The sequence below is a fragment of the Xenopus tropicalis genome, chromosome 8 (assembly GCF_000004195.4).
Source record: "Xenopus tropicalis strain Nigerian chromosome 8, UCB_Xtro_10.0, whole genome shotgun sequence".
In the NCBI taxonomy this organism is placed as follows: Eukaryota; Metazoa; Chordata; class Amphibia; order Anura; family Pipidae; genus Xenopus; species Xenopus tropicalis.
Window position 1 is genome coordinate 79,625,704 of NC_030684.2, and position 23,161 is coordinate 79,648,864.

Below are 23,161 nucleotides of genomic sequence, written 5' to 3' on the forward strand. Positions count from 1 at the left end.
AGATACCTACTACTGGATTTCCTCTGACCTGGTGCAAAACTTTCACACAGAAGGCACAGCCTAGACATGGCATTATGGCTAACTACAGAGATGGAGGAGAAAGATAATCATTCTATTTGATCTTTCTGTTGGCGTCAAATGTGTATCTAACACTTAATAGTTGGACAAAACCAGTATATGTGTAGAAATACCCCTTTTGACTATTATTCTAATTCATCTGTTAAGATAAGCTTATATATTACCCATACATTCTTGTTTTTCAGTGCTAGAAATATCGGACACTATTAGCAAAGGCACATTTGTACCAAGACAAACACTATTAGGAGTCAAATGATCTTTATTACACAAACAAAATGACAACCATTTTCAAAGGTAAGCATGAAGTAGGCAAGTCACTTTCTTCATCCTAACATACCACGCAGTGACATCCGGGAGTTGCCATGCCCAGTGAGCATTTCAGCCTTTCCCATCATTCGGCATTCGGTTAAGATAAAGGAAATGAAAATCTAATCCACCTTGAGGAAATAATAAAAACACAAAATGTTAAGGCTAGATGCAGAATGAACCAAAAGCTAACAGAAGAATAAAACACTATAATCTTGCTCACCTATGCTGTCATTTACAGACCATGTCAGCCAAACCCCCCTCACTGTTTAAGGGCAGCTTCAATAGCCAGTATTATTTTCTGCAGTTTGGCATCGTTATCCACATAGCCATCCCCATTCTGTAGGACAAACATTTCAGAAAAGGTTATCTGAATCCAAATTTCAATATTTCAAAGTTGTTAGTGGTTTAAAAATCTTTACACAATGAAAAATATTACTATCTATACACAAGCTGTTGGATGGGAAAACGGTTTCTTTCAATAGGAGATGAACATTGCACACCTTTATAACCACACCCATGGGTACAGTTTTGAATAGCTCCACCTAAAGGCAAACAGTTATGCATCCCGAAAAAAGGTTCAGAACAGTCAGGAAAGCTGAGAAATCACTAAACCAATCGAACCGATAGATTCTCCAATTTTGTTCTATAATAAAACTGCCTCATAAGCCATATTTTGGGTTTTAACTTAAGTCCTAAAATATGTATTTTATTGATAAAATAGGGCTACAGGGCTATTTCCCTATATATATATATAGCAGGCCTATCTGCTTATGCCTAAGCCTCTTATTTTATGGACGTCTGGATTAGTGTACCCTGGAGGCAGAAAGAATAGCAGCAATGTTGGGTCTCACCAGTGATATATGGGTAAGTAAAAAGTAGATGAATGTGTTCAATATTAACTTACGGCTAGTGGAATGGAGCATTAAATTCCTATGTTTTATAGAAATGATTAGTTGTCCTTTAAAAGGCATGCTTTTATCAGAGACATTATTAAAGAAAGGAATCATCCCAGTAGCACTAACAACAGTGGCCAACATCCTCCTACCTTCCCCTTTAGCAGAAATCATGAAGGTCAACTGAACCAGAAAGGCTTGAGTTACTTAATTTAAAATGCAGAGTCTTGCTTGGTCTTCTCGGAAGACAAAATAACTTGTCAAACCCAGAGATCAATACACCTGACTAAAGCTGTTTGCCTGATTGTGCTGCAGTCATTTGCTACAAAGCATTGAACAAATTCTCTAACTAAGTTAGAAAGAAAGAAGCCTTCTTTCACAGGCCTAGCCTACTTTTTCACTTTCATGCCTATGATTAAGTGCGCACGCGCACGAAACGCGTCAGGCACTCTGTTTTTAAAGATACAAATAAAGATTGTAAGCTTTTAAACATCTCACGGCGATCCGGTGTGTGCTTCAAGCTGTATATGATTGGAACTAGCCTACTTTTTAACAGAGATTCAAGACAATTACCATATTAATTGCTACAAAGCTACTTGTATCACCATAACAGCTAGGTGCTCATTGCCATTCACCCTGTCATCAATTTACAAAACGCTCAAACATCTACCCAGTAAACTAACATTTAAAAGAATCCACAAAGAAAAGGAGGACTAATGAATAATGAGACTGTTTTTAATTTCAAGTTAAAGGAGAAGGAAAAGCTAAGTCACTTGGGGGTGCCAAAATGTTAGGCACCCCCAAGTGACTTTAATCATTTACCTTGTACCCCGGGCTTGTGCCCGTTAGGAGAAAACTGCACCAGCCCAGGGTACCTGTAGTGAGCGCTTCCTTCTTCTGCGGCAAGTTCCTAACATTTTGGCACCCCCAAGTGACTTAGGCTTTCCTTCACCTTTGAGAGAACGCCACCAGGAATTTGATTCAACAGCTCTCTCAACCCAAAGAGTTTATAAAATGTGGCTCAGGCCTGTAAGAACATTTGTCTTCCACCAGATGGCATCATTACACTGCATACTTGTGTCGGGCAGGGCTGATTTTCATTTACTAACAACACCATTCAGAAGATGTAGTTATATCACCTAAATGGTGGTTAATAACTGAAATGATACACCAACATAAAATTGTTTTCAAGAATATTGGGAAAGACAGAGTTGGGCTACCTAGAAACACAAGTCATTATATTCATATAATATGAGGGGTTGTAGGAAAGTTAGTGCACCTTCTGGGATATTTCATGTTGAGAGCTGCTGCACTATAGCATTTATGAGCAAAATGAGACTGCTTTGTATCTGCTGAAAAGCAGCCACAGGCCACGTGTTCATTACATTACCCTCAGTCATTTATTACCTTTTTTGAGTGCACCAGCTTTCCATTTATGCTCACTTCAAACCATCCAGTCATTCTTTCGGTTCCTTCGCCATCCTGTCATAATATATATAAAAAAAAAAAAAGCCAGCAGCCATTTATAAATCTATCAATCAACAGAATCATCACTACACAATCATGAAGGCAAATTTAATTCCCAAACTAGATAAATCTGCTGTGAAGAAACAGATGATCAGTTTTTATGGATTATTTAAAGGGACACTACATCATTAAATAATCAGGTATTAATACTTACTTTTGTTTTAATGTCTAATTTGCTCGCTAAATGGAACCCCCCCCCCCCCCCCACCCCGACACATTCTTAGTTGGGTTTATTTGAAAAAAAAAAAAAAAAAAAGTGCAAGAACGCCATCTGAACTGCCAAAAACAAGTATTTTCGAGAACCAGCCGCTATGCTGGCATTCAGTCCCTCCCTGTGCCTGCACCCAGAGCCACTGCCTTGGTCAGGGTGCGAGTATGCAAGTATGCATTTCAGCACCAATATCCACTCCAGGTGCAGGCACAGGGAAAGCCAGATGCCAGCATAGAGTGATTAAATGCAGGCCTGCCTGGCATTAACCTTAAGGATTATAGTATAATGCAACCCCTCACTAAAACGTTTCCATTGTTAAGTGATGGATTTTGGGACTTGATGTCTCTCTGCTTTCTATAGTGGGTGCTGCACAGATTCCCTGAAAAGAAGAGGGACTTCCCAGAAACCATCACTTTACAATGGAGTAACATGAGCAAGGGGCTGCATAACACTGTGGAGTTAGGAAACTGTTCAGTTTATCGTTCCCTTTAAATCTGTGCGATCAGATATTATTAAAAAAATACATACATTAGATACATTAAAAATACATTTCTATTTATCTTTTGAAGTTTAGATCGTGTTAATGTATGTTTTTTACATGAACAAACGAAATGAGCTCATCCCACACTTCATTTACAGTGTTATTTATATAGCACTGACATCTAAGCAGATTTACACATTTAAGAGATTACACATCATTCACATCAGCTCCTGCCCCAGTAATGCGTAATGTGTAATGTCCCTATCACATTCACACACAGTAGGGTCAATGTCATCAAGAGCCAATTAACTTGCCTGTATGTTTTTTTGAGTGTGAGAAGAAACCCACAGACACAGGGAGAGCATACAATACGCTCATCTGGGATATCAGGAGTGACCAATACTGCCTGCTTGTGTGCCACAGGCTGATAGCATATGAATCTACTAGCTTTTCATTGAAGCACAGACCGCAGGATTAACCCTTTTACTGCCAGCCATTTTGGTCAAAGCGGAACTTGTATTGCCAGACAGTTTTTGAACATTTTGCACTGTTTCACTTTAGGGGCCTTTCCTCGGGGGGACTTTTAGTTTACCAAGGAAAACAATATATCGTTTTTTTCAGAACAACCTAAGCTTTCAAAATATGGTAGAATTTTTGTGTAATTCCAATTCTGTAACAAGATATAGGCTTCTAAATGTCTAAAAATGCAAAAAAAATCAAATTTTCCATAATATAATCACACATACTAGAAACAAAAATTATTTTATGCATGAATATACAACTGATTTGGAAAGTCCCATGTCTCCTGAACGTGCCAATACCAAATATATATAGTTTTATGGAGATTTCTCACTTGTATAGGTCAAAAACTCCCAGCAGTACACTACCAAATTCCCAAAGCACTGCTCCAAAAAAACTGCATACTTTGGATTTCAAGGCCAAAATTCCACTAACAGAAGGTTTATCCCAGAAAATTGTACATTTTTGGAAAGAACAGATTCTGGGGAATACAGAATAGGCACAACTGTCTGTCTACTCCAAACTATCAAGTCGCAATGCTTTCCTAAAGTTATTGGTTTTTATCAAAATTTGTGATTTTTTTTAAAAATCGCTTCAAAGCTTCTAGTCTATAGTATCTTATCTCCTACAGGTCATAAAGTAACCAAATAAAACACCCTAAATATGAATGCCTGGGGTCCACTGAACAGTTTGATGCCCAATATGTATAGGTTTACCTAAGTATGTGGCATGTAGGGGCCCGAATGTGAACATACCCCATATGAACTGTCATTTCTGTCATTTCAGCTTCTGCAAAATCAACACATTTACATCATTATATGTGGGATAAAGCTAGTAAAAAGTATGCTCACCCCAGAAAGTCATATATTTTTGGAAAGTACACATTCCCCCGAATCTAAAATGGGTACCTATGTCTTTCTACTCCAAAGTACCAAGCCGCACAGCTTTTCTAAAGTTAGCAATTTTGATGACATTTCCAAAAATCCCCTCAAAGCTTCCACTTTGAAGCATCTTATCTCCCACATAGCATTAGGTACCAAGATAAAACACCCTGAATTTGAACGCCAGGGGTCCACTGAACAGTTTGATGCCCAATATGTATAGGTTTACCTAAGTATGTGGCATGTAGGGGCCCCAATGTGAACATACCCCCATATATACTGTAATTTCTGTCATTTCAGCTCCTGCAAAATCAACACATTTACATCATTATATGTGGGATAAAGCTACAAAAAAGTACGCTCACCCCAGAAAGTCATATATTTTTGGAAAGTACACATTCCCCCGAATCTAAAATGGGTACCCATGTCTTTCTACTCCAAAGTACCAAGCCGCACAGCTTTTCTAAAGTTAGCAATTTTGATGACATTTCCAAAAATCCCCTCAAAGCTTCCACTTTGCAGCATCTTATCTCCCACATAGTGTTAGGTACCAAGATAAAACACCCTAAATTTGAACGCCAGGGGTCCACTGAACAGTTTGATGCCCAATATGTATAGGTTTACCTAAGTATGTGGCATGTAGGGGCCCCAATGGGAACATACCCCCATATGATCTATCATTTCAGCTCCTGCAAAATCAACACATTTACATCCTTTATGTGGGATAATGCTACAAAAAAAGTACATTCACCCGAGAAAGCCATATATTTTTGGAAAATACACATCCCCCGAATCTATAATGAGTAAATATTTCTTATTGCTACAAAGTACCAAGCTGTAAAGCTTTCCTAAGTTTGCAGATTTATATGACATTTCGAAAATCACATAAAAATGTTGCAATTTGCCGCATTTATCTCTCACAATTTCTTGATAAAGATCAGATAAAGACAAATCACCCCAAAAAGGAACACCAGAGGTCTACTGAACAGTTTGATGCCCAATATGCATAGATATACCAAAGTCTGCGGTATGTACTGAACCCAAAATGAAAATAGCGCATAAGGATTTCTCGCCTGCCAGCTCAGCTTTTGCACACAGAGCCCCCTGTCAGTGTATTATGTGCCAAAACTTCCCCTAACCATACAGTGACCCCCACAAAACCATATATTTTTGGAAAGTACACATTCTGACAAATCCAACAAGGGTAAAGAGTCCTTTCTACACCAAAGTACCAAGCCGCAAAGCTTTCCTAAAGTTATCGGTTTTTATGACATTTCAGAAAATCGCCTAAAAATGTTGCAATTTGCCGCATTTATCTCACACAATTTCTTGCGTACAAAGGCAAGTCACCCCAAATAGGAACACCAGAGGCCTACTGAACAGTTTGATGCCCAATATGCATAGATATACCAAAGTCTGCAGTATGTACTGAACCCTAAATGAAAATAGCGAATAACGATTTCTCGCCTGCCAGCTCAGCTTTTGCACACAGAGCCCCGTCAGTGTATTATGTGCCAAAACTTCCCCTAACTATACAGTGACCCCCAGAAAACCATATATTTTTGGAAAGTACACATTCTGATGAATTCAAAATAGGTAAAGTTATTTTTGTACACCAAAGTTACACCTGGCAAAGCTACGCTAAAAACAGATCAGGAACACTTATATAGGGATAAAATGTGATAAAACCACAAAAATTGTGCAAATCAGTGAAACAAAATAAGTCACATGACAGTGTAATTAGTGGCCAGAATATCTGATCCAATAGTTACGCTGTCAAAATAAACAGTTTTTAGGTAAAAGAAAATAAAAACAAAGTGGTAAAATGAAAAAAAAAAAAAAAAACGCAAAACAAAAAAAAACCAGTGTTTGTGTATACATGTGTGTACATGTGTAAAAGTTGTGTGATAGTGTGTAAGTGTGTATATGAGTGTAAATAAGTGTATAAAAGTGTGAAAAATGAAAAAAAAATAAATAAATAAAAATAAAAAAATGCTAAAATGTGTGCTGTAAGTGTGTGTAAATGTATGTAAGTGTGTATAAATGTATGTAAATGTGTGTATAAGTGTGTAAAAGTGTGTAAAAGCAATAAAAAAAAAAAACTCCTTACCTGTTCCTGAAGACCCGATCGCTCCTGGCTCAGTTGGGCCGGCGCTGGGGGAGAGGGAGGAAGCAGGAAGCAGCAGATGCGATGCGATCGCGTCTGCTGCTTCCTGGAGGGTCCTGCGAGTGATCGGCTCGCAGGACCCTGATGACAGCCCCCCTGGCACATTGCCCAGGGGGGCTGTCATTGTTAGAAGCCCTCTGCAGCGGCGGCACATGCCGCCGCTGCAGAGGGCAGCGCTTAAACGCCAACGACTCTATGAGACACGTCGTTGGCGTTTAAGCCCTTTTACTGCCAGCACGTATGCCATACGTGCTTGGCAGTAAAAGAGTTAATAACAGACATACTGTTGGCACACTAGAGGCATGAAGTCTTGGAACTAGTCAGGGCCAGATTATTTCTGTGCATTTTTATGCACATGCTCCAAAGCATGAAAACAGCACTTATGAACCAAGCCCCTGCATACCAATGGGGAGGGATAATAATACATTGTAATTGTACTAAGGTGTGTTTGGACTACGTTTGCACAAAACTGCATGTTTATAATAAAACAAGCTTCTTTGTTTGCATTTCTTCCAGTCGATCTTCATTAATGCCCCTTGTTCTACTGTAATTATTTGGTTTGGCTGCCAGTCCCCAAAAACTTATTCTAGGCCTCTGTAAAGTTGGTCTGTTTGGCACTGGCAAAGTTTTTTTTTCAGGGTAAAAGAGAATGCTGTACTTACAATGCTCAGCTTGCCTGGGAACCGTTGCTCCAGTTCCTTCTTCAGCCGCCGAAACTACAAGAAATTAAAAACCAATATTACCACAGGGTTTAACAACTTTTTAACCTGTGATCCACCAAAACAGTTTTTGACAAGAAAATACTTCAAATTATTTTGAGCATTTTGTCCCTGTCTCCCAAGTTGTTAATTGCGCAGTCTGACAATTTCTTTTTGTGCCATTTCCCTTTTAAAGATTTCAAATCTTCACCTAAGTGATCTAAAAGTAATTTCCAGTGAGTAACCATAACCAGGGGACAAGGGCATCTACAGCCATAACCCACTAAGTTTGCTTACAGTGACGTTCTTAAACTATGCAAATATGGGTGTGCCCCCTATACTAAGCAATATTCTACAAGATAATATTAATTTAAGATTCTAACTTTTAGTGGCAAGACTGGAATCCTATGTAAAGTTCTCCATCATTATCCTGAATTATCCTAATGAGGTAAGAGGTTTGTCCTCTATGGCAGTGCTGTCCAACTTCTACGGTGCCGAGGGCGGGAATTTCTCTAGCATACATGATAGAGGGCCGCTAATGGAAGGCAGTTTTGACCACTCCCCTTTTTAAACCACATCCACTTCAAACCACACCCATTTTATCACAAGGGTGGTAGTGCAGCAAAAACCCAAATGCTTGGTCCTCACTGCGGGGATATGAACTCTTAAATCCAAATGCCTCCTCCTCACCTGTGGATAGCTCAGCAACCCCCAGCACATAAATACACAACTTAGGAACCATTTAATGGCTATTTCCAACTACTAACAAACTCCCAGAACAAACCCCTGTCAGGTTCACCTCCCACAGGCAGAGTATGGCACACATATGCAGCACTCTGCCTGTACTATGCTGCCTGTGTGTGCCTTACTCTTCCTGCCCTACCCTCCCTATGTGGGCCATACTCTTCCTGCCCTACCCTGCCTGTGTGTGTCACACTCTTCCTGCCCTACCCTGCCTGTGTGTGTCACACTCTTCCTGCCCTACCCTGCCTGTGTGTGCCATACTCTACCTGCCCTATGCTGCTTGTGTGTGCCATACTCTGCCTGCCCTACCCTGCCTGTGTGTGCCTTACTCTACCTACTCTACCTGCCCTACCTGTGTGCGCCATACCCTCCCTGCCCTATGCTGCCTATGTGGCATACTCTGCCTACCCTATGCTGTCTGTGTGTACCATACTCTGCCCGCGTGCCATACTCTTCCTGCCCTACCCTGCCTGTGTGTGCCATACTCTACCTGCCCTATGCTGCTTGTGTGTGCCATACTCTGCCTGCCCTACCCTGCCTGTGTGTGCGCCTTACTCTACCTGCCCTACCTGTGTGCCATACCCTCCGTGCCCTATGCTGCCTATGTGCTATACTCTGCCTGCCCTACCTGTGTGTGCCATACGCTGCCTGTCCTACCTGTGTGTGCCATACCCTCCCTGCCCTATGCTGCCTATGTGCTATACTCTGCCTGCCCTACCTGTGTGTGCCATACCCTCCCTGCCCTATGCTGCCTATGTGGCATATACTGCCTAACCTATGCTGTCTGTGTGTACCATACTCTGCCTGCGTGCCATACTCTGCCTGCGTGCCATACTCTGCCTACCCTATGCTGTCTGTGTGTGCCATACACACAGGCAGCATATTCCAGGCAGTACATACAACATCTGAGGTGTCAACAGGTGAACAATGTGGGTGATTACAGCCTGAGCTTGAGGTGTGAACACTGCAGGGGTTGAACAATGTTGGGATTAAAAGGTGTGAACAACACAGGGAATTACATGTTTAAACAATACAGGGGTATTACAGCCTGAATCTGAGGTGAGAACCATGCAGGGGGCCAGGTAATCTCAGTACTGATACCATTTAAAGCTTACACAAAGGTAAGCCATCAAAGAAGCCTGACAGGTGGGGGGGCCACACAGAGGGGCCGCCAGTTGGACAGCACTGCTCTATGGGATATCACTTAGGGAGAGATTAGCAAACAAACACCAATATACTTTATTAAGATGGAGTTTGGCTTAAGGTCCCCATACACAGGCCGATTCTAGCTGGCGATATCGGTCCCTTAGATTGATTCGGCAGCTAATCGGCCCGAGTATAGGCACTGAAATCGTCCAGATCTCGATCGGCAGGTTAAAAAGATCTAGTCGGATCGGGGACCACATTGGCTCGTTGATGCGGTCCCCGGACCGACTTTTCCTATACCCGTCGTTATAATTCGATCGTTTGGCCCCAGGGGCCCACCCGTAGGTGGGGATATCAGGAGAAGATCCGCTCGTGCCCGTGTAAGGGGACCTTTAGATATGGAGTGAACACATTTGTGATCTTAAATATTAAATATTATTAGAACTAAGGCTAATCTTTTAGGCTAAGAGCTACATAAAGAACCACTGGGGGGAAATAAACAAAAACACTCACCTTGGACAGGTACCCTCAGGCACCACTGTGATAGAAAGGGAAAAAAATGGACAACAATTACATGCAGTTTTTTTTAAAACTGATTAACAGTAAAATATTGGGATATCTTGAGGCAATTAAACTTTTTCAAAAGCTGTGCACAGTTGTGTCAGTATATGCATGGTACACCATGGAAGCCATTCTGACAGACAAATATGCATAGTTAGAATAGTTTGTATCTGTACCCAAAAGCTGTTGGTAAAAAAAAAATGCAACTTTTAAATCAGAGATTTTAAGTTTCTTAGCTTTGCATACAAAGGAATAATTAGCCATTTTTAATCCTTTAGGGTCTCTGTTCAACAAAAATATATATAACATTGTGAAGTTACTTAAAAGTTTGAGGGATATTATTTCAGGGCCAAAATGCCAATAACAAAAATACCAATCTGCATTTTAGATTTTAGGATCTCTACAAGCTACTTGTCTTGGGTACCCTAAATTTTCAAGTTGCTTCAGAAAATCAAAGCAATGCATAGGCCTTTCCACCAGCAATTCCCTTTGTTGCCGATGGCTAGGCATGATTAGCCACCTGTGTACTGTGTCTCATACCACATGGTACTTATTCCCTGTGCATTTATATATATTTATTGTATTTATTATATCACTTGTCCTCTCTGTGTGTAATTTTGTAAGATTGCACAGCGCTGTGTACCCTTGTGGTGCTTTATAAATAAAGTTATACATACATACTTGCGGCAATTTGGCTGAATCACAAGATTATGAAAAGTGAGGTAATTTAGGGTGATGGGACATTTTGTCACAGCAATGTATGTATATCTTAATTTATAAAGCGCTACTTATGTACGTAGCACTGTACAGTAGAATACATTAATACAAACAGGGGGTTAAAGATAAAGGATAAATACAAAGTACAACAATAAATACAAATAAATACAAGGTACAGTTGCAAAAAGTCAGAAACACAGAGGATGGAGGTCCCTGTCCCGTAGAGCTTACAATCTATATGGGAGGGTAACTTACAGACACAAATAGACAAATATAAGTGCTGTAGGTCACAGTGGGTGACACTACAATATAAGAGCCAGTTCCCAGATCAGGTGCTGGTTGAATGCTCCAAAAGGTAGTCTTTAAGTTTGGTTTTAAAAAATAAATCAATAAATCTTTACTACCACAAGCAAAACGGCTGCAAAGATTTATCACAGGCAGCAAACACGTTGTGTGTGCCATTACCCTTAAGCCAAGTTGGAAGTTTAACATGTGCTACATCATTCTGCCAAACAAACAGGGCCCAATTACGTAAGGAAATCACGTTACACTTCCAAAACACTATGCAATTGCCTCCGTCTAACCTAATACACATTCACACTAAGGACGTTCCCTTAGTTAAGCAGTCCTACATACACAATGCCAGGGACACCTATGCCTCCATTTATTCCTCATTGCCCAGCTTACCAGTACACAACGTTAACTTTCACCATAGTGTCAGGCATGAAAAATCCTTGAACGTATCCCACACAGCGCAGCGTCTCACTCAGGATCCAGTTACAGCTCAGCTGGCCCCACGCCCCCTTTCTTACTTCCTGACTGGAATATACCAATGGTGGAGGGGGATATCGCTCACCATGCAACACAATCAAAATGTAGTAAATATAGGAGTTATCTGTGTAAATTATTTCGTACAAACTGCAGCATGTGGTAATAAGTATAGCAAAAAAAGATGTGGTGAGAAGAATGGAACGATCTGCATATTCTGACACAACCCAGTTACGATTGGAATGTTCCACCCCTTCCCATAGACTGAGTGCAACCAAACAGAATGTAGCATTTACCGATTAACTTTTTAAAAACGGACATATGATTGGTTAATTTGGGTTAGAAGACCCGAACACATTTTTGACCTCATTATATTACCCACAAAAAGTCATAACTACAGTCTCCAATGATCTCATGATCTACTAAATGCTTGTAGTAAGTGCTATTCCGTTTAAGCAGAGTCTGAGAGGGAGCTCTCAGTGCTGGTGGCCATGTTGGGACACTAAGCTTAAAGGAACAGTTCAGTGTAAAAATGAAACTGGGCAAAATGGATAGACTGCACAAAATAAAAAAATATTTGTAATATAGTTAGGCAAAAATGTAATCTATAAAGGCTGGAGTGAGCAGATGTCTAACATAATAGCCAGAACACTACTTCCTGCTTTCCGCTCTCTAACCTCTTAGTTAGTCGGTGATTTTGGGGGGGGGGGGGCACACAGACATAACTGTTCAGTTAGTTTGTGAGCAAATTACATTACATTAACATTTATTTATAAAGCGCCAACATATTCTGCAGCGCTGTACAATAAGTGGGTGCAAACTAACTGAACAGTTATGTCCCACATGGCCCCCCTCAAGTCACTGATTGGTTACTGACTGCTAACAGTTTAAAGAGCTAAAATCATGAAATAAAGTTCTGGCTATTATGTTAGACATCTGCTCACTCCAGCCCTTATAGATGACATCTTTGCCTAACTAACTATATTGAAAACATTTTTTATTTTGCGCAGTCTATCCATTTTACCCAGTTTAATTTTTACACTGAACTATTCAAGTGTCCAAAAATGTGCATGCGTGTGAAATGTGAGGACATATGCACAAGTGAAAATTTACTTTAGGCTGCACTTTTAACCACTTGACTTTAGCTACACCAACTTAAAGGAACAGTAACACCAAAAAATGAAAGTGTATAAAAGTAACTAAAACATAATGTGCTGCTGCCCTGCACTGGTAAAAGTTGTGTGTTTACTTCAGAAAGTCTACTATAATTTATATAAATAAGCTGCTATGTAGCCATGGAGGCAGCCATTCAAAGGAGAAAAGGCACAGGCACATAGCAGATAACAGATAAAACACTATTGTATTCTACAGAACTTATCTGTTATCTGCTATGTAACCTGTGCCTTTTCTCCTTTTTCCAGCTTGAATGGCTGCCCCCATGGCTACACAGCAGCTTATTATATAAATTATAGTAGTGTTACTGTAGCAAACACACCAGTTTTACCATTGCAGGGCAACAATGCATTATGTTTGTATTACTTTAAAGCTCTTTCATTTTTTGGTGTTACTGTTCCTTTAAGGTCACAGTCACTTTTTTTTCCTCCTACCTTACAAAATGTTAATATATTTGTATATCCTGGCCATTTAGATTGTAAGCTTGACAGGGCAGGGACCTTTATCCTCCTTTTTATTTATTATCATACTTTGTATTACTCTATTATTGTGATGACCCTTTGTTTTGTATGAATTTATTGTACAGTGCTGCATACATAAGTAGCGCTTTATAAATAAAGATATACATACATACATTTCCCAAGCGAGGCTGCAATACTATATACAGATAAACCAATAATACAGTCTAAACATGCAGTATTTCCAAGATTTGTTTTAAGAAAAGGTATAACATTTACCTTTTGTAATAATAACCCAGTACACATTGTAGTATAAATATAATGCCAGCTTCATATTTAATGTCCGCAAAACACACGGAAGAAAAAAGCCAGTGGGGTGGGTTCAGGGGTTCGGCCGAACCCAAAAAAGTGGGTTTGGTGCATCCCTATTAATAATGAGCACTCAGTTGCACAAGGCCGTTATAGTTATTGCCTGATTCAGTGCATCTCCCCTGAGTGCAGGATATAGAACGATAGCTCAGGAGAAATGTCAGATTGAGAAAAGCAGTGAAGCAGGCGCTTACCCTGTCACTGTGGCACTATACTGACGTATTCAACTCCTTGTAGAGCCCAAGCTGCTCAGCTGGCTGGTCTATTCCTCACACATGCCACATGGGTAAGACTTTGTTCACAAAGCTCTTCAGGAGTACAAATGGGCTTGGCTCCAACTTAACTACCTCCTCTTGGAAAGGTTCCCTCAGATACTTAGCTTCATAAAGTTTTCATTGTAGTTCAGCTACAGCTACATTGTAGCTTTGTAGTTCAGCTACATTGTAGTTTAACTTGGTAAACTTCTTCATATTATATCAGGGTAATCCCCTCCCCTTGAGTGGTACAGGCATCCGCTTTCTACTAAAACCTTCCATTAGACACAAAAATACGCTTGACATATTGACACAAATGTAATGGCATTATAAGAGGAAAAAAATGCACTTATATATGCCCCAGTGTGTCACAAGAGGCAAATAGCCCCATTTTTTCTTTGCCCACCTTTGCTACCAAAGTGTCAGACATTGAAAGTCTTGTACTTAGTAGAAGCCCAAGATTTATAGCATTCATACATTCATAAATTTCTTTGTGGAATTTTTCCTTTCACATACACATTTTACTGTAGTGAATGCGTTAAAGAACTGCAGCCATGCATCCCTAAATTTTAAATGTGATAACCTTGCAAAAAAACCATTGCAAAAAAAATTAAAATTTTTAATTGACGTGTTGTAGAGCAATTCCACTTGGGGCATGCTCTTGTAAAAAGTTATACCAGATGAAAGGTCTAATGTTGGTCCTGGTGGATCCTGCCAGAAACAAGAGGTACTCTGCACTCACCCATTATTAATATATACAGGTATGGGACCTGTTATTCAGAATGCTCGGGACCTGGGGTTTTCCGGATAAGGGACCTTTCTGTAATTTGGATCTCCATAACTTAAGTCTGCTAAAAACCATTTAAATATTAAATAAACCCAATAGGCTTGTATTGTCTCCAATAAGGATTCATTATATCTTAGTTGAGATAAAGTACAAAGTTCTGTTTTATTATTACAGAGAAAAAGGAAATCATTTTTAAAAATTAGAATTATTTGCTTATAATGGAGTTTATGGGACATGGCCCTTCCGTAATTCGGAGCTTTCTGGATAATGTGTTTCCGGATAAGGGATCCCATACCCGTAGTAATAATATATAGGACATTAAAGGACTACTGTCATGGGAAAACATGTTTTTTTCAAAATGCATCAGTTAACAGAGCGTCTCAAGCATAATCCTGCATTGAAATCCATTTTCAAAAACACAATTTTTTTTTATATTTAGTTTTGAAATTTCACATGGGGCTAGCCATATTCTTCATTTCCCAGGGTGCCACAGTTATGTGACCTGTGCTCTGATAAACTTCAATCACACTTTACTGCTGCACTGCAAGTTGGAGTGATATCTACCCCCCTCCCAGCAGCCAATCAGCAGAACAATGGGAAGGGAGCAAGATAGCAACTCCCAGTAGATATCAGAATAGCACTCAATAGTAAGAAATCCAAGTCTGGCTTGGGACTCCAGTTACACGGGAGCAGGAGAAATAATAGGTTATATGAAAGCCATTCTAACGTGTAGTGCTGGCTCCTTCTGAAAGCTCAGACTCAGGCACAATGCACTGAGATGGCTGCCTACACACCAATGTTACTAAAAAAAAATACATTTGTTGGTTCAAAAATAAAATTTGAAATGGTAGAGTGAATTATTTGCTATATAAACAGTGTAATTTAGAAATAAAATTATACCATAAAAATAATGACAGTATCCCTTTAAGACATTCTGTGCATTAAGCTACAAAGAAATGCTCTCCCCTTTAAGCAAAACAGGGATTGTTTGTCCAACATACTTCAAGCTGGCCAACTACGTCAAAGTCATCCCCTGCTTGACCAGACCTACACTCACTTTCATTTGATTCATTAAGAATTCTACTACTTCATTATACACTTTACAAAGGAACTGAGTTTTACCTGCAACTTGCTTGCTTTCGAGGTTAAAACCCCCATATGTTTGCCTTTTTATTGGCCCCATTGGGATCACCTGGTGAATCCTGGGCAATTGCCCCTTTTGCCCATTTATTAAAATAGCCTAAATGAATGGTTGAATGCTGCTGTGCATAAGCTGTCTGCAAATCGCCCACATTAGCTTTTTGCATTACAGGTCTAGGTATCAGGCACATGAGACTCTCTTGTCACCTTGTTAGCACTGATTTCCTGAACCTACCTTTACATTTCTTCTGTGATTATATAGCGCTGCTTTTATATGCATTCAGTTAGATACATTTTAATGCACACAGCATTGGTCAAACATATCTGCACTCATTGTCATTGCTAGCTTGATTAATATTTAGACACTGGTGTGTTTGATATATGGTGCAAATTATGGGCCTGAAATTGGCATCAGTACTTTATGTTCCAAGTGACTGATGTAGTGTAGCTTTGACAATTCTAAATTCTGCATTCCTTGGCAATTGTGTAACCTGAGACTTACAGATCTGGGTGGAGCTATACTAGCGGAGAACTTCTTTTATGCAGCGCTCAAGTGCAGTAGAGTTAAAGACCCACTCTTCCTTTGGCCTTAAGGGGGAATGACCAGTACACACAAATGACACAATGCTCCATTCAGTACTCTGTAGGGAAGGCACTTCCCTATAAACATCTCCCTACTATTAGCGCATTTTGGCTCAGAGAATGACTAACTATAAACGCATAATTGAAATTTATACGATTTTCTTCAAAGAAGGGCTTTCCTCAGTTTTACTAATAGTATACACTTATTTCTTAATAAGCACATCACTACCTGTTAGGGACAGACCCATAAACATATTATTCACATTACCAATTTTCTGCCTTAGGACACGCTATACCATAAACTAGAAACCCTGTAGCTCTATCAGAGACCCCTACATATAACGCTTGCTGTTATTAATTCAACCTAACACTAGGACAGATTAACTATAAATGTAGACTTGCCATTAATTCTCACGTAACATAGGAAGCACAGTCTTTATTACATATGATGGTCCTGTACATGACAGGGAAAACTGATCCTTTCCAGTTTTATACCTGTGCTCTGTGTATAACACTGTACGACAGAAGGTTTACTGTAATGTATTTTATAGACTCCAGCCTCTGGTTCCAAATGAGTATCTCAGCCTACCCGAAGAATATAACATATATCATGTAAGTGTAATGTTATCTAGAATGCTTGGGACGTGGAGTTTTCTGAAAAGGGGATTTTTCTGTAAGTTGGATCTCCATAATGTGCTCAAAAATCATTTAAATTTTAATTAAACCCATTTTGATTGTTTTGCCTCCAATAAGAATTATTTATATCTTAGTTGGGATAAAGTACAAGGTACTGTTTTATTACTACAGAGAAAAGGGGAATCATTTTTAAAAAAATGAATTACTTGATTAAAATGGAGTCTATGGGAGATGGCCTTTCTGTAAATCAAAGTTTTCTAGATAATGTGTTTCCACAAAACAGATCCCATACCTGTACAGAAATGCCACTGCTTGTATTCTGGCAAACTGTATTATTGTGAAGCAAAGTAATCTACTAAAATGCATTTGTACTGCTTTATTCACTAAAGGTGCTGCCCATCCTCAGTTGCTTTTTCTGTTTACCTGTAAAGCCAAACAGCCAAAAAAATGCCAACATATTTGCACGAATGCATTAGCAACTACTGTTCTAGAAGGAGATTCAGCTATGATTTCTGAAGAATGTTAAGCTTCAAGTCTTTCTCTCTTTCTTTCTTTCTTTCTTTCTTTCTTTCTAAAGTGTTCAATTGAATTGCTGTACTTGGAAAACAAAGAATAAATACAAATTAAGGACTTGCATGTTAGACTAGTTATACACAAATATATATATGCATATATAATTGCAGAACAAGAATGGATCGCATCATACAGGACTTATAACAAAATCCGTGATTTATTAGGTGTGAAACAAAAAGAACTGAGGTTTTGGCCACAACTGCAGCCTTTCTCAAAGTCGCCAAAGGAACAATAAAGCTAAACTTAAATACCCAGTGTGGTGAGAAACCCAGAGAGTGACGTACATACATGACATATACCCTTACGTGATATCCATAAAACCAATAACATTAACATTTATAAAAAGAAAATCAAGTATTATTTAAACATGTGTATGCAATAAAACAATCTAAACAATATATATAATTGCATGTAGCAGTAAATATATATTCATTTACACACACACATTAGAATACATTACTTATAAAAAATAAAGCATTTCTTTCTAGAGGCAAGAGCAAACAACAGTATTGCAATAATAATAATAATAGAAATAATAAAAAGACAATATTAGTCTATTGTTTACTGATGCCAAATTATTTAGCTACTTTCTGTATTAGACACTGCATACATTTAAGTTCGTGTAATTTTGAAATTGCCCCTTTACACAAAATACTTTTTTTATTTACTTTTACTTCTTCTCCCCTTTTACTATTAAAGAAGGAATTTCAATCCCTTTGTTGTTACACAGTGATCGGTAGATAAATTATATCCTATTATCCCCATTGTTATTGGAGAGGCTCCTCCTCTCCGTCCACTTGTCCTCTTTTCTGTGGCGTCCCCCCTCAACCTCTTGATAAGAGGTGTGTGCTGAAACAAGACCAAGTATTTGAGAGTAGCTTCAGCCTCAAGAAGAGTTCTGACCAACCCACAGTCAGACTGCAGTTCTGCCACAGGGCCTTATATTTTTTAGTTGCTCTTTGACATTGGAGGGAACTACAGCTACTAGCCTTCATGGATGACCTCAAAGCTTTCTCCTTGGATTCCTGTTTAGATGGTTATGGGCCTTTGGTGCAAATGCCCCACCAGACTTGCTTGCAACCACCTATGGCACCAACTGGATTTTCTATGACCCATTGCCTTCCTCAAAACCCTATTAGGACTTGTTGCCCTGGGACATACACCAATTCCGGTGATCTACCAAGCTACCAAGATAACATCAGGAACACAGACTGGTATGGGGGAAATCAGGACATGCACTACCCACCATGTAAGTAAAGGATATCATTCTATAATCCTTATTATAAGGTTTCACTTTTAACCACAGTGACTATATGATATAAGAATTATATTCTTTTTACATGATTTTTACAAGCTACAAGCGATTACATTTAAAAAATATATTTATTTTCTTTAAAACAGAACGCAATCAACAATCAAATTAATGTAATTTTGCTACTAAGAATAAGATCCCATTGGTGATATTTATGTTATTCTATATAATGTACTTTGAAAGGAAACGTAGGATCATTCAAATGCTGTACTGTCTCACTGGAAAACAATGCAAATTCCCTGGTTCAGCTTTCCTTGACATATTATAACCTTTTGATAAACTCACTAGAAAATAAAGTTTGTATTTTAAAATAACATATCTGCTACAACTCCTTTCGTTATCATGAAACTGTGAGTTGGTGGTCTCTCCCTGATACAATACCTGCAATACAGCATATGCTCTTTGCTGGCTGTAAATTGAGTCCCACTTCAATATGAATGTAATATTTATTGGATGGTGCCAAATTATTTTTATTTGCGCATTAATACTAATACTTCAGTTACCCGCATACTTTTTGTTATAAATAATGATGAAACCAGAAAGGTTATATGTAAATGGATTCTAATTTTTATGACTAATCCCATTGTTCTTCGTCATTAGTTATCAAAGGTACCTTCGAAGAAAGAAGATAGCCTTGTGTAATCTCTGTCTGTATTGTATTTTCTAAACACTATTGTACCAGACAGACAGTTATTTACTAACTGAATAGGCTTATAGAAGATTGTATCTTATCTCTGACCCACTCCACTGTTTGAACTGAGATATAGATGACCCCCACCAGACAGAAAGCTCTATCAAAATGTCAAGCAGTAATGTATAATTAGTAAAAAAAAATGCATTTCATTCAATATTATTTTTTAATAACAACATTATGAAATTATATATTATTTAAATATCATATTTGACGTATTTGTTAAACTTTAATGGTCCTTACATGTTAGTGATGTCATATTAGCCATAAATACAGTAAACGTTTTTTAATATGAAATAAAACAGGTTAGTTAAACATGATATGTGCAGTCGTGTTGGTGGAAGCGCATAAGAATATAACCAAAAAGATAAAAAACATATATAGTGCAAATCAAAATGATAAAAAGTTTGAAGAAAATTTTTTTTTTTTTTTTTATGTACTATATAACGTGAGTGCTTAATCAAAACACCAAGACTAGATAAGGTGACCCCAAACCTGTATATATTATGACACTAATTCGATATCTGCTCACCAGAACAGCTTATATAGGAGCATGTAGAGTTATCCCAACCGGGCGTTGATTGAAGAGGGTTCAAATGACACCATTCATATAGGGTAGGAAATGAAGCAAAATATAGCGTAAAATCGTTTAATATAATAAAATCCTGCGCAAATGCAGGCTACTTACAATGTAGTAGTAGGTATAAAAACACAGAGTAGAGGAGTCAGTGGTAGCCCAACGCGTTTCGCATGCTCTCTGCACGCTTCCTCAGGAGCTTCATCAAGAAGCGCTGGATTATGAGTGTTCATTCACTCCATAAACATTAGACTAGTTAAACATGATACTAAACTAATGGAATAGATAACCATTGCAGGAAGTGCTTCCAAAAAAGTATCTGTTATAAAGTTATCTCCTTACATTAGTTTTGTTTTTAATATTTCATATTACAACAGTATTAACCTTTAAAATGATTTTTATTTAATTTTCATATTTTTGTCTTTGAATTACATTTGCGAAAGGTATTTTAAATAAGTAATGTAATACTTGAAGAATTTACCAATATTATTTCTTTTTTTCTAAGTTTCCAGAATTATTACTCCATCTGGATTTAATGTTTCAACTGCAGGATGTTTGGGCTACCTTACTGAAGGACCAAAACATTCCCTGTATCTGCAGCACACATCCAAGAGAAAGCGCAGAGTCCTGTTCTCTCAAGCACAAGTGTATGAGCTGGAGAAAAGATTTGAACACCAAAAATACCTCACAGCTCCAGAAAGAGAACAGCTGGCTAAACACATTCACCTCACTCCCAACCAGGTCAAAATCTGGTTTCAGAACCATCGCTACAAGATGAAGAGGCAAGCAAGGAACCATGATCCTTTGGCTGAAGAGGAGGCTAAGTCTTACAGTGTGGAGTCTAATGGCAGCAAAGTAGCCTGTGGCAGCCCATGCACCTCTGTTGAGGATTATGGACCTGCCGAAATTAAGTTGGACTATAAAGGGTCAGTCCAGGAACAGCAACTCAACACTCAAGGCATACTTTTAGGACAGGACTTCCTTAATTCAGCCTCAGATCTTCAGGATTTTGAGAAAGCCAGTCGAAATTTAATGTTCAAACCCTGGTGATTCAGATTTAAGAGCCTGATACCTTTTTGTTACATATGTCTGATTCTACAGTTTAGCCCTAATACAAGTATCCCCTGTTAAGACCAGGGCCAGACTTACAGAAAAGAGACTGGGACAATGCAAGACAGATGGAGTTAAAACCTAAGAAAACACTTCAATCCACAGCCCATTCAGCTATTTCTAAGCTACAACACCCAATATACTCAACAACCTTCACCTTTCATTTAGAGTTGTAATTCAACAACAGTCAAAGAACAATATGCTAGTCATCCCTTACATAAATATTAAAAGAGGTAATCCATAATTACACATTGTAATGATATTTAAATTGTATATGTTTGACCAAAGGGTACCAGTGAGTCTTAGGTCCAAGGTCAACTGTCCTCATTGCCTTACTTACAACTATTCTGGTTAAAATAAATAAACAAAATAACACAGAAACAAAATGGCATTGCTTTGACAATACTCTAGGTGCTGTTATGGTTGCCTTAGTTTGCTGGCTGGAGAATGCACTTTAGCAGCATACAAGAAACCCATTTAATTCATAGTTCAGCTATCCCAGTTTAGCTTTCTTTTATGCTCCCACTATAAAATTCTATCCTAATGAACAGATTGTAATTTATGTTTGTTCAAACAACTCATAAACTGCCATAAACATAACAATTATGATCTAGAATAAAATGACCTGATAAGCAAGGTTGCAGGGTGCGAGAGTAATTCTAGGTAACTATATAGTTCACTTCACTGTTTTAGGCAAAATCCCCATTCCTCCTCTCTGCATAAAACATGCTATGCAGCAATGCATTTTAAAAATACATTTCTTTTGTTCTATATATATTGCAAACAAAACAATGTAATTTTACTATTAAAATCTAATTTCTATAATCATTATATTAAATAAGCAACATGTATGTGATTTATATAAATGGGAACACGACTTTTTTTTAGCCCTAAAAGCACTTCAGAGGAGTTATGTTTAAAACGAAAATGTTTTTTTCTTGATTTCACTACTTTTTGTAGTCTTAAATTATAAGTAGATACTTATACTGTAATTTAGCTTTTTCCCTTACACTTTTCTATCTTTTTATGTGCCCTTTGTTTTTCTCTGAAGCATTGTTTGTATTTAATTACTAAGTAATATACATTATAGGATCAGCACAGTCCACACAAATAATTGCCTTATATTTATTGTAACAATGGCAAAAAATACATTCATTTTTATTGCCAACATTAACATTTTAAAATATTTTTTTCTTGCAACAAGAACACTATTTAAATGTATTCTATTTTGTTATAATAGTTTTACTGTTATGTGAATATTAACCTACTTTTTTTGCAATAATATTATACTTTTAAATACAATTACATCACTAAAAGTAAAAATGAATATATTTGTTTTCCAAAGACAGATTTATGATTGTGATCAGGAAATTTCACATTGCCTATAAAGCTCCTGTTAAAAAATATATTTATTACTTTATGGCTATTTTTTCTGACTCTTTCAGTGCTGTGTAGTTAGTTATTCAAAGGGACAAAGAAATCACATTTTTTAAACTGAATAAAGTGTTTGAATATAAATTCTAAATGTAATTTTACTGTTGTGTGTTTCTCCTTTTTTCTGTAAAAAAAAACTATTATTTATATATGTATATATATATATATATATATATTTTTTTTTTTTTTTTTTTTAACTCAGCATCTCATCTATAATTTTGAGCATTTAAAGCTTAGCAGCGCCGCACTGAGCTGTAACACCCCAACAAAACATTAAAATCCTTCAAAATGTAAAAAGAATTGCAGGAAAAATAACAGTGCAATTGAATATGGGTGGGAGGAAGCTTAACAACACAGAAAAGATC

At 38.0% G+C, this 23,161-nt stretch overlaps 2 protein-coding genes across 2 annotated transcripts; one reads left to right on the top strand and one right to left on the bottom strand.

Annotated features, from left to right (window-relative positions):
• Positions 1-319: 319 nt before the first annotated feature.
• Positions 320-11,773, bottom strand: selenow1 (selenoprotein W1). The gene is made up of 6 exons (NM_001304786.1): positions 11,620-11,773; positions 10,168-10,192; positions 7,729-7,782; positions 2,688-2,762; positions 608-724; positions 320-515 (listed from the first exon to the last, which is right to left on the bottom strand). Exons 1-5 carry the CDS (start codon positions 11,643-11,645, stop codon positions 647-649), a joined length of 258 nt encoding a protein of 85 aa, NP_001291715.2. The 5' UTR covers positions 11,646-11,773; the 3' UTR covers positions 320-515; positions 608-646.
• A 6,754-nt stretch (positions 11,774-18,527) lies between these two features.
• Positions 18,528-22,895, top strand: LOC100485697 (homeobox protein Nkx-2.1). The gene is made up of 2 exons (XM_002939393.5): positions 18,528-18,921; positions 20,758-22,895. The coding sequence occupies exons 1-2, from the start codon at positions 18,666-18,668 to the stop codon at positions 21,300-21,302; spliced, it is 801 nt and encodes a 266-aa protein (XP_002939439.1). The 5' UTR covers positions 18,528-18,665; the 3' UTR covers positions 21,303-22,895.
• Positions 22,896-23,161: the final 266 nt, after the last annotated feature.